Source organism: Chelonoidis abingdonii, chromosome 2, assembly GCF_003597395.2.
Source record: "Chelonoidis abingdonii isolate Lonesome George chromosome 2, CheloAbing_2.0, whole genome shotgun sequence".
Taxonomy (NCBI): Eukaryota; Metazoa; Chordata; order Testudines; family Testudinidae; genus Chelonoidis; species Chelonoidis abingdonii.
The window spans coordinates 3,855,331-3,868,004 of NC_133770.1; the positions used below are offsets into that span (position 1 = coordinate 3,855,331).

General features: G+C 47.6%; 1 protein-coding gene across 2 annotated transcripts; it reads left to right on the forward strand.

Annotated features, from left to right (window-relative positions):
- Nucleotides 1–48: 48 nt before the first annotated feature.
- On the forward strand, nucleotides 49–7,090 carry LOC142046280 (uncharacterized). Of its 2 annotated transcripts, XM_075062093.1 has the most exons (4): nucleotides 49–205; nucleotides 1,492–1,618; nucleotides 2,399–2,506; nucleotides 5,170–7,090. In XM_075062093.1, exons 1-4 carry the CDS (start codon nucleotides 155–157, stop codon nucleotides 6,399–6,401), a joined length of 1,518 nt encoding a protein of 505 aa, XP_074918194.1. In that variant the 5' UTR covers nucleotides 49–154; the 3' UTR covers nucleotides 6,402–7,090. The 2 variants fall into 2 exon arrangements, with proteins under 2 accessions (XP_074918194.1, XP_074918195.1); XM_075062094.1 differs by lacking the exons at nucleotides 49–205; nucleotides 1,492–1,618 and adding an exon at nucleotides 1,652–2,021.
- The last annotated feature ends 5,584 nt before the right edge of the window (nucleotides 7,091–12,674 follow it).

The following is a 12,674-nucleotide window of genomic DNA, read 5'->3' on the forward strand; positions in this document are numbered from 1 at the left end:
GGGAGTAAGATCACTTCCTGGCTTCTCCACTTCCCTTGCAGCGCTGCTCCGGAAGCAACGCCTGAGACACGGCGCTACAGTAGCAAGCGCTCGCCAGGCCTCGGGCTGCAGGGGGACATTTTCCGGCAGTTGCAGCTGCAAGGATCCGCTCGACATGCAGGGAGGAGAAGCTGAAGAGAAAATGCCAGCCGGGGCCACTCTGCAGGTAGGAGACAGGCAGTGAAATGTGCTGCGGTGGTGAGACAACAGGCCCTATTCGGGGCTGGTGTGAACAGTTGCTACTTCGCTTGTCAGTTGCCCTGCACCAGGCTGGTCTGAATGTGGCCCACTGAGGCCCATCTAGCCCTGCCTCCAGATCCTCAGTGCAGCCGCCTGACTGATCTCATGGCAGGGAGCTGTCTGGGGAGCATCCTGCTGGAAAGTGACAGTGGACCCCTCTGAGAGGGGCAGTCAGGACCTGACAGGCCCCCATCAGCCATTTCCCATGGGGATAGCGTGCTAAGGAGAAGACCTGAAGTGTTGCATGTTCACACTGCAAAGCCCCTTGCAATGATGATGTTGGTTGGGGGTGGGGGGGTGGTTTAAATAAATGTTCTTTGTTTATTTCATCCGAATCTGGGCTCCTACTGAACAACAAAATTCTTCATTGACAGCAGGGAGAGTAAAATGGGGCCCTTCGCTTCCACGTAATAAGTTATCTTCCAACTTTCTCTTCATTTGGGCATCAGGGCCCAAGGGTGCTCCCAGCTCTGACATCCAGAGAGGGGGCGACTGTCACTAGAATGGTCCCACACCACCCGGCGTTTGAGCTCATCAGTTTCACAGGGCAGTTGTCATGTGGTATCACAGTGCCGCAAAGTTTAGGTATCAATTCAAACCAATAATGTCATGAAACCATTTCAGTTAACATCAGCTTGTGCAGCCCCTTTTCCTTTTAGAAACCTCAACACTGGCCTTAATCTACCTAGTGCTGTCGCTTCTAAACTCCTCTCTGTTACAAATCCAGGAACATTTCCCTTTACCTGTCCTGGGGCAGGGACTGTCTCTGTGTCTGGATGGTGCCCAGCATAATAGGGCTCCAGCCTTACTTGGAAGAAGAGGGGCAGTGAGCATATTGTAAAAACAATCTAATGCAAAGTCCGTGGCTAATAAAGAAACGTGACAAACCTGCCACAGTGCAAAATGTCATAGTGCTTATTTATTACATCTAGCAAAGTAACCTGCATTACGCAAAGCAAAACAAATTCTATGTTGCGTCCTCAAGCTCGCTGTGAAGGAAGCTCTCAAAATAACAACTTGCCGTAGTGTAGTGGTTAGAACAGTGGACTGGGAGCCAGGACACCTACCTGCTGTTTCTGCTCTGGTACTGACTCAGTGTATTACTTTGATCAAATAACTTAGGCCAAAATGTTATAAAGTGGCCACTGACTTTGGGTGCAGGTGTTAGGAGGTGGCTGCAGAGAAGGTGCTGAGTAACGCTTGCAATTCCAGGTCCCGGTGACATTTGAGGACGTTGCCATCTATTTCTCCCGGGAGGAGTGGGAGATGCTGGCAGAGTGGCAGAAGGAGCTGTACCGGGACGTGATGAAGGAACATTATGACAATCTGAGTTCCCTGGGTAAAAGTCCATTTTCTTTTTACATTGTCTGAGCTTTGCAAAATTCATCCACATGTTTTAAGGGTGGAGCTCACCTCCAGTCATGCATTTCCTAAATCGCTGGGCCTGTTACAGTAAGTCATTAAGGAAGGTTTACAAAAAACTGAACAGCTTTGTTCCTGTTTTTTAGTTCCAGCTGTCATGTGTCCACACAAAAAGCAACTGTATTGATTTAATCCAAAATGATGTGTATTTTAGATTAAAGGAAAACAGCAACAAGAAAGAATAAAAGAAAAAGTCTCCATGAAAGAGCAAAGTGTGTGCAACTGTTCTCTTCTATAACCAGCTGCAGGAACTCTGACAGCAAAATGGCTGCCTCTCCCGCAGAGAGGCAGAGGTCTTAAAAACGTGAAGGAAAACAAAGGTGTAGAGGTTTCAAGCTACATACGCCAAGCTAGCTGCAGCTACAGCTTCTTGCAAGCCCGTCGTTCAGAGGACTGGCCTCAAACTTGCGTTGGAGTCCTGGGCTGTAATCAGAAAGTTTGATTTTTGAGAGTGATTTAAGGGCAGGGGAGAGACGTAATTGGGATCTTACTGCAAAGGGTGCATCCGTTTCTAAAGAGCAGCTGGATGGTGGAAGGGGGAATACCTTGATCTCTGTGCTTTAACTCCATTCATAATACACGATGCTTTTAGCAAAGGGAGCGAACTGGTGTCAAACCATTCGCACGGCTTTGTAACAAGCATCCCATGGTGGCAATCCAAACTATTACATCCTCTGATCTGTGTCCCCACAAACAGGCCATGCAGACACCAAGCCTGATGTTTTATCCCGGCTCGAACAAGGGGAAGAGCCGTGGGTCATGGATCAGCAGGAGGAAAGAGAGAGGCTGGAAGGCACCTCGCTTGGTGAGTAGTTATAACCTCCTCCGCCTTTAGATCCACAAATTCTGACGATAGACCCCAGAGCTGGGGCAGGTGCCACTGTCGCAGGCTGCTGCCCCAGTCTCTCTCCCACATGGTTTTCGTAAGCAGGGCTGTTCTGGCAAGTGTCAAACCACAACATGCATGGCGAGCTCACCCCCTCCACTAGCTGACTCTTGGGCCCAGGGTCGAGCTGGGGAACTGGTAGCAGGCAGCACACTCCCAGGATTAATAGGAGGGTTGGACAGAAATGCAGAATCCCAACCAATCCTACTTTCCAGTGCAGTGTCAGACCCCTCCGCCCCTCCCCAATCACTGGCATGATCACCTCCTGCATGCCTTTCAGAGGTCCTAAAAATGGCAGCCTTTTATGTTTTGTCCCAAGGGTTAAACCAAGTCCCTGCTGGTGCAACTCCACTGAATTTCACCTATTGTCTCCACTCCCAGGCTCTCCAGAACTCTCCAGCCCTTCCCATACCTCTCTCAAAGCATTACCCTAGGGCAGGGCTCCAACCAAAGCAGTAAGTGCCTGAGGATCATAGCAGTGTTGGGCTGGAAGGGATCTTGGGAGATTATCTAGTCCACCCACCCTGTGCTAAGGCAGGACCAGGTAAACCTGATTGGGGTTTGTCCAACCTGTTCGTAAAAACCTGCAGTGACAGGGATTCCACAGCCTCCCTTCGTAACCTGTTCTAGTGCTTAACTGTCCTAAGAATTAGAAACATTCCCCTCACAGCCAACCTAAATCTCCCTTGTAGAAACTAAGCTAATTACTCCTTGTCCTACCCTCGGGGCACATGCAGGGCAATTGGTCACCATCCTCTTTCTGACAACTCTTAACATATTTGAAGACTGTTATCAGTTTCCCCCACCCCCTGCCTCCCAGACTTCTTCTCTAGATTAAACATGCCAAGTTCTTTCAACCATTCCTCATAGGCCAGGTTCTTCTAAATTTTTGATCATTTTTGTTGCTCTGCTCTGGACTCTCTCCAATTTGTCCTTGAGTGTGGCACCCAGAACTGGACACAATGCTCCAGCTGAGACCTCATCCGTGCTGAGCAGAGGGAACAATTACCTCCCGTGTCTTACATACGACACTCTTGCTAATACACCCCATAATGAAATTAGCCTTTTTTGCAACTGTGTCAGATTGTTGAATCATATTCAATTTGTGATCCACTATAACCGCACGACCCTGTTCAGTAGAGCTACTTAGCCAATTATTTGCCATTTTGGATTGGTGCATTTGATTTTTCCTTGCTCAGTGTAGTCCTTTGCCCTTCTCTTCACTGAATGGCATCTCACTGCTTTCAGACCAGTTCTTCAATTTATTACGATCATTTTGAATTCTAATCCTGTCCTCCAAAGTGCTTGCAACCCCTCTCAGCCTGAGCTCATCTGTAAATTTTAGAAGCATATTCACTACTCTATTATCCAAGTCATTTAATAAAATTATTGAATAGTACAGACCCAGAACAGCCCCTTGCGGACCCCACTTCATAGATCCTCCCACTTTGACAGCGAATGATTGATAACTACTCTTTGAGTTCAGTTTAGCAACCAGTGGTGCACCTGCCTTATGGTAATTTCATCTATACAACGGTTCCCTCGTTTGCATATGAAAATGTCATGTGGGACTGTGTCAAAAGCCTTACTGACATCAAGGCATATCACATCTACTGCGTCCCTCCTGTCCACTAGCCCAACTACCCTGCCAAAAAAGGAAATTAGATTAGTTTGACATGATTTGTCCTTGACAATTCCATACTGGCTGTTACTTACATTGTTATCCTCTAGGTTTGAACAAACTGATTGTTTAATAATTTTTTCCACTATTAGGCTGACTGGTCTATAGTTCCCCAGGCCCTCCTTTCCCAGCTTTTTAAAAATAGGTACAATGTTTGCCTTTCTCCAGTCGTCTGGGTCCTCACCATCCTCCATGAGATCTCAAAGATAATCCCTAATGTTTCAGAGAGTGCTTCAACTGGTTCCTTAAGTACCCGAGGGTAGTGGTCCCCACACTTTTCAGGGTTGCATTCCCCTTTGCCTCTGTCTGCACCCCTGGAGCTAGGGTGGGAGTGGGGCCGCGGCTCCCAGGGTGGGGTATGCGGACAGGGGTAAGGGGGCTGAGACTGGGGCCACAGTGGAGGGTGGGTCTGGGACCAGGAGCGGGGCCAGGGCTGGGTACAGCACCACGGCCGGGTATGGGGCCAGGATCCAGGGCTGCGGCTGGGGGTGGAGCAGAGCTGTGAGCAGAGCGGGGCTGGGGAGTGCACCCTCCCTGCCCCCCGTGAGGGCTGGCCTGGGCCCTGCTGCTCCCCTGAATTTTCCTCCTTGTTCCCCTAGGGGGTGCACCCCACAGTTTGGGCACCTCTGCCCTAGGGTGAATTTCATCAGGCCCTGCTGACTTAAATGCATCTAACATCCAAATATTCTTTAACCTCTTCTCTCGCTATTTTGGCCCAAGATATTTCCCCTTTGTCATTAATACTAATTGTTAAGCATCTGCTCACAACTGATTTTTGTAGGAGTGTCCCATTTTTAGGGGTATCCCCTGTCATTGCGGATGAGATGATTCTGCCATAGAAACCCCTTCCCCCACTGCGTAGGAGTAGAACACGAAGTAATGTCTGGGTTCTCTTCTCCAGAGGGTGCATGCCTGAGCCGAACTGAGGAGCAGCAGCAGGAGGAAGGGCCTGAGACCTTGGAGCCACAGAGGACTTTACCGAGTGGGTCGGAAGAGAGAGTTTTCCAGAGTCCTGAGCAGGAAGAAACTTGCCGGAGGCAGCGCAGGTCGCTGAGGCTGCAGGGGATCTCGGCGAGGAATGAGCCAGATACCCCAAGGGACTGTGAAAGGGGTGGCCAGGAACCTCCGAGGCTCCCTGCGCAGGAGATACCAGAGACGAGCCAGAGCCCACCTACGTGTCACATATGTGAAGTCAGCTTCAAAGGAGAGAGAGACCTTAACAGACACAAGCGCAGCGTCCACGAGATAAAGGATCCACACCGGTGCCAAGTGTGTGGGAGGTGCTTCCGGCTACAGCAGGACCTCAAGAGGCACCAGAGGATCCACACAGGGGAAAAGCCCTACCTCTGCCTTTACTGTGGGAAGAGATTCAGCCAGACTGCCAATCTCTGCACCCACAAGAAGATGCACAGAGGCGAGCGACCGTACCCCTGCACCACCTGTGGCAAGAGCTTCCGGCAGAAGCAGCAGCTGGTGTCGCACAGCCGGATCCACACGGGAGAGCGGCCCTACCCCTGCACACAGTGCGCCAAGAACTTCCGCTGGAAGCAGGCGCTCAGGGTCCACCAGAAAACCCATGTGGGAGAGGGAGGCTCTGAGGGGAGCCAGGCCAAAGGGCGGGTCTTCACCTGCCCCAAGTGCAAGGCCGTCTTCACTCACAGGCACGACCTCCAAGCGCACCGGCGAGAGCACGCCACCAGTGAGCGGCCCTACCAGTGTGCCGACTGCGGGAAGTACTTCAGACAGCGGCAGCAGCTGATTCCGCACCGCCGGATCCACACCGGGGAGCGACCCTACAACTGCCCTCTCTGCGGGAAGAGCTTCCGGCGCAGGCAGGAGCTGACCACACACCAGAGAATCCACACGGACGAGAGGCCCTTCCGCTGCCCCGAGTGCCCACTCAGCTTCAGGGAGAAGCAGAAGCTGAGGAGACACCGGAGAGTCCACACAGGCGAGAGGCCCTATGCCTGCCCAGAGTGCGAGAAATGCTTCCGGCAGAAGCAGCAGATGATGTCCCACCTCCGGATCCATAAGGACGAGCGGCCCTACACCTGCTCAGAGTGTGGGAAATGCTTCCGGCGGAAAGACTCCCTCGCCAAACATCAGAGAACCCACCAAAGGGCCCAGACATAGGGCTCGTCTACACTACCACTTAGGTCAATGTAACGTACATCGCTCGGGGATATGAAAAGTCCCCCCCTTCCTCCCCTCCCCGAGCGATGCAAGTTACATCAACTTAAAGCACTGTCAACAGCCTGCTGTGTCGGCGGGAGATGCTCTCCCGCCAACATAGTCCCTCCTCTCGTTGAGGTGGAGTAATTATGCTGATAGGCGAGTGCTCTCCCATCAGACAGTGCATCTTCGCCGTACGCACGACAGCAGCGCCGCTGCATCAGTGCGTGGTAGTGTAGACTAGACCATAGTGTGACAAAGTTCCTCCTCTACTGTAGGAATGACCCTGGGCCCACAGGCCTGGGTGCTCCTTTAATTGGAGCACTTTGCTCTTGTTTGCAAGCTGGGCACACCCGCTTGCTTATCACAGGAACTTGGCTTTCCTCCATCCTCCCCCCTTGCTTTCACACAGGCTGCCTCGTCTGCACCTGGCAGTGTTTTGTAGCTTCCCTCTTCTGCAGTTTCTCACACTGACTACTGTGTTTGCAGCTGGGGATGTTTTGTAGTTTGCTATGCTTTTGAGCTCGTGATGGAAGATTTTTGTAGGAAATTTTGAATTGTGCTGTGCATTTGCGCATGTGTAATCTTAGATAATAAAAGAGGCAGGTGAACTCAGAAAAGCAGCTTTTGCCTCCTCGGATTCCTGCAAATTGGTGTCAAGTCTTTCCTTCACTCTACCTTTTTGGGTTCTGCGCTTATTGGCAGATTTGCTCACCTCAGTGATCTTCCCCACAGTCTCGCTCACCTTCTCCTGTGCCTGATCAGGAGTTGGGAGGTTTGGGGGGAACCTGGGCCCACCCTCTACTCCAGGTTCCAGCCCAGGGCCCTATGGATTTGCAACTGTCTATAGTACCTCCTGTAACAGCTGCATGACAGCTACACCTCCCTGGGCTACTTCCCCATGGCCTCCTCCAAACACCCTCTTTATCCTCACCACGGGATCTTCCTCCTGATGTCTGATAATGCTTGTACTCCTTAGTCCTCCAGCAGCACAGCCTCTCACTCTCAGCTCCTTGTCTCTCTTGCTCCCAGCTCTTCACACACACTTCCTCTCCTCTGGCTCCCCCGCCCCTCCCTGACTGGCGTGAGCTCCTTTTTAAACCCAGGTGCCCTGATTAGCCTGCCTTGATTGGCTGCAGGTGTTCTAATCAGCTTGTCTGGCTGAATTGGTTCTAGCAGGTTCCTGATTACTCTAGTGCAGCCCCTGCTCTGGTCACTCAGGGAATAGAAAACTACTCAACCGGTGACCAGTATATTTGCCCTCTACCAGACTCCTGTACCCCACTGGCCTGGGTCTATCACAATAGACAATGCAGTTTTCCTGCCCCAAACTCCCTCCTCACTTCCCCCACGGAGGGGAAATCGCTTCCACAGGGACTCAGAGAAACCACCCCTGGAGCCATCACCCCTTCACAGCTCCTGGCAGAGAATGGAGGGGAAGAAACACTACAGACACACACTCCACCCCGGAGAAGGTGAAGGAGCTGCACCTCCATTCCCTCAAAGGGACCAGGTGGCCACAATCTCACAGCTCTTATTGTTTCTTTGATGTATTTGAATCATTATAGAGGGATCTTGTCCTTCCTGTGAACCCCCGATGAATGTGTTAAATAGCACTGGGCCTAGTGCCAGTCCCTAGATAGCCCCACTGCTTCAGTGATGATGATTCACCATTGACAACTACTTTGTGAGGTCTGTCAGCTTGCCAGTTCTTAATCCTTTAAACTGATGTTTTAGTGCAATCGTACAGTGCTAATTTTTTAATCGGAACATCATATGCCACTAAGTCAACCCCCTCACAAAAGTCTATTATATTTAGAATTATCTTTGTCAACCAAACGTAATCACATCAAAAAATGACATTGTGTTTTTTAACAAGACCTATTTTCCATAAACCCATCTTTACTGGAATTCATTATATTGCTATCATTTAATTCTTTATCAACTGAATCCTGTATCAGCTTTTCCATTATTTTATCCAGGATTGATATTAGGCTACCTGGCCTGTAGTGCCCCAGGTCATCCCACTTGCTTTTTTTGAATATTGGCACAACGTCACCACTCCTCCAGACTTCTGGAATTTTCCTGATATTTCAAGATTTATCAAAAATTAACATCAGCGGACCAGACTTAGGTCTCTTGGGTGCAAGTTATTTAGGCCCGCTAATTTTAAAATGTTATCCCTAGGAGATATTGTTTAACATCCTCTTTGGTTACTAATGGATTGGAAAGTACTCCATCATCCTCATATCATATGAGTACATCATCCTGCTTCTTTCCAAATACAAAACAGAAATATTTATTGAACACTTCTGCCTTTTCTGCATTATTATTAGCCATTTTACCATCTCTATCTAGTAATGGCTGATACTATTGTTGGATTTCTTTTGTTCTTAATACACTTAAAAAACTCCTTCTTATTGTCCTGATTCATGTCAGCAATGGATGTTTCTAGCTTCCCTTATCAATTTTCTACACTTCATAACTTCTAATTTGCATTGATTGCTATCCAGTCCCCTTTTTGCCCCCATTTGTTATAGTGTATATTATTTTTTATTTCTAACTGATGCCTTCAATTCACCCTGAACCAGGATGGCCTTTTAGCCAAAGTCGTCATCTTTTTGACTGTAGAATTGTGGCTTTTTGGCCACCTAATAAACTCTTCTTAAAGAACTCTCAATTTTTCTTCAAATTTCTCATCACAACCAATTTCCTTTAGTCTAGGGAAAATTTGCCCTTTTGAAGTACCAAGAATATATATTACTAGTTTGTACTGTCCTCTGTTTGCCCGTGTTGAATGTAATGTGCATGACCATGTCATCTTATTGTTGCCCTCATCCCCACTTCTCCACCTTCCCTTCTATTTTTTTTTATACTTATGTTTTCTTTCTAATTAGATTGTAAGCTCTTTGGGGCATGTACTCTCTCTCTCTCTCTGTTTGCATAGCCCCATGCATAGTGTGGCCCTGCTCCGGCCTCCAGCCTCTGGGTACTACCACTTTTCAAGTAATAATTATGAAAAGATGTCAAGTATCAGAGAGGTAGCCATGTTAGTCTGGATCTGTAAAAGCAGCAAAGAGTCCTGTGGCACCTTATAGACTTACAGACGTATTGGAGCATGAGCTTTCATGGGTGAATACCCACTTTATCAGATGCATGCTCCAATACATCGGTTAGTCTATAAGGTGCCACAGGACTCTGCTGCTTTTATGGAAAGATGATTTCTCTGATGTAATCTGGAGGTCGGTGCTCATCTGACAGAAAGCGTCACAGTCTGGTAGAGCTGTGCAAAACTGGTGAAAAATGTCTCTGTGAAATCTTGCAGAAACATTTTTGGGTGATTTTGGGCCCCTCATATTTCACTTTTCTGCTCATCCAGACCGTGCCTAAATATTGCTTTTTCTTTCATAATATTTAATAAATGTTTAAAAACCTTTCTGTTCTATCCCATCATCTGAAACTCTCGTCTGTGCGGCACTAATCTCCAGTCCCGATTACCACAGTCTTCTCTGTTTCAGCTTCCATAACACCTTATTGGCTCTTTTCAATTCATCCAAAGTGCAGCTGCGGAGGGCCAGGAGGCCATGGAGGAAAGCACTGCTTTCGCTTCTGGAAATGATCACGAAATTGCCAGAGGACGTGTTAAATATAAAATACAGGCCTCGCCAGGAGCTTTTCATAGTGGACATGCTTTCGGGAGTGCCTATAAATTATGAAAGCCTGGAGCTGCAGGAGTATGAAGTAAATATGTCTCAGCTGCTTCCTACTTCTGGAAAATAAAACTGTCACCAGAATAAGACAAATGATGACAGCAGCTCGAGAGAGTGATTTTAGATGGATGGCCAGCTAGTGAAAGGCCAGGAACTTCCAAGCATTTAATGTTGGGATTAAAGGAATGAAGTTGTTGTGTGTGACTGGATTCTGTACAGAGGACGCCATTCTAAGCATGCTCAATACCATCCATCTGGGCAGTGAGTAGTGTAAGAGTAGTGCCTGATATAGCTTGTCTGCTCTAACCCCCATCTAGACTGTAAGTTTACTAGCTGGCTGCATTAGCTGGCGGTGGTTGTTTTGGGACAATATTATGTTTTATTTGCATTTGAGTTTCAAAAGGAAAAAATAGGAAGATTAACAGCACCACTGAAAGCAGCAGATACCGGCACTTGTCATGGGGCGGGGGATTCTCTTTTGTACTAGGTTGGGACTAGGAAATAAAAATCAGTCTCTTGCCAGCAGTCCTGTGTGTCACTCATTTCTAACAGGGACAGCGCCCTCCTGGATTGCAGCCTTGAGACATACGTTTTAGCTGCACAGCCTCTAATAAAGAGTAGTTTGTATAGGCCCAATTGAAGGATCATTCCACAAGTGGGAATATTTGTATCTATGTTTGCAGTGTGGTTGTAGCCGTGTTGGTCCCAGGATAGTAGAGGGACAAGGTAGGTGAGGTGATATTTCTCCCACCAACAGAAGTTGGTTCAATAAAAGGTACTACCTCACCCACCTTGTCTCTCCAATATTTGCAGCTCTCTTTTATCCGTGTCTCTGTGTAACACAACTTGATCATCCTCTGGATGTTATCGAGTTCAGTTAATTCCACCTTTGGTTAGTTCCCTTCATTACTGCAGAAGACAATCAAGTGTGTGTATTTGTTTAACTTGATTTTACAATTATTTATATACAAATGATATAATTCAGGCTGCCCGGGAGAGATTTGTGGTCTGAACTATTCCTGGTGCTTCAGGAGACAAGGAAATCGTAGACATGGACTAACAGCTATTTCATATCTACGTAGGGTATATCTACACTGCAGCTCGGCATAGACAGAGCCGGACTAGCTCAGCTCGAGCTAGTGTGCTAAAAATAGTATTCAGGGTAGCGCAAGATAAATCCATGCAGACCCCTTGGGTATGTACTCAGGGGACAAGTCTAAACTCCCACCTGAGCTATTCCTGGCTGCTAAAGCTTACCTATGCTGGGAAGCGTGTCCCAGCTGCAGTGTACATGTACCCATAGATTTTAACATCAGAAGGGCTCGTTATGAGCATTAAGCCTGATCTCCTGCATAGTACAGACCATGGTATTTCAATAGTTTAGTCTATTCCATTGTTCCAAGTTGTCTCAAATGTTCTGCATCAAAATCAGAAACAAATAAAATACAAAGCGACACATGAAGGAGGGATCAGTAAATCCAAAATGAGCTAAACAGTCTTTCGCCCCTTGGTCAGCAGTTAAAATCCAGTTTAGGCCAGTATGGAAAGGCATCAGAAATAATTAGGGGAATGGAATGGCTGGATATGGGTAACAGGAGATGTATCACTTGATGATTAACTGCTCTGCTCATTCCCTCTGGGGCACCTGGCATTGGCCACTGTTGGAAGACAGGACACAGCTCAATGGACCTTTGGTCTGACCCAGTTCTTATGTTAAGGGAATTATTACTATGTGATGGTTGCCATAGGTACTGGAACTAGGGGTGCGGGGGGAGGGTGTGCTGCAGCAACCCCTGGCTTGAAGGGGTTTACAGTTTGGTTCAATGGCTCCCAGCACCCCCACTATAAACATTGTTCTGTGGTGGTTGCTTAGGAGTTGCTATGTGAATCAGTGTTGCTACCTTGTGCAATTCTGTTATAAATCTTGCAATATTTGGTGGTTTTTCTAGAGCTCCAGCTGCTGGAATCAAGAGAATAGGTGCAAATTGCAGTGTTTGTTTGTTGTTTTAAATGTAAATTTCTAGCTCTCCTGGTTGCAGGGAAAAGCTTGAAAACATGAAGCAAGTGTAACTTAAAGGCTCAGAAAACAAAAGACAAATAAAAAGGACTTAATTTTTTAGACTTTGCCGCAGACTTCCTGTGTGACCTTAGGGAAGTTACTTAGCCTCTCCGTGCCTCAGTTTCCCATCTGTAAAATGGGGATAATAGCACTGCCTTACCTCACCAATGTGTCATGAAGATAAATAGATAAAAGACTGTGAAGCGCTTTGAGCTCTCCTGATGAAAAGTGTCATGGAAGAGACTGATTTAAAATATAATATTAATATAACTATCATGATTTTTTGGCACCTGACTCATGATTTCTGAATGCTTGGGATTGGCCACACTGTTTGATGGTCCCAGCCTGGATCCATTAGGTATGTAGCCACACTGGAGAAGTAGATTAAACTAGGAGCGTGATCACTTCTTTCAGAAGCTGCCATGACAGGTCTCAGTGTTATGCATCAAAGTGGCATTGTGGCAG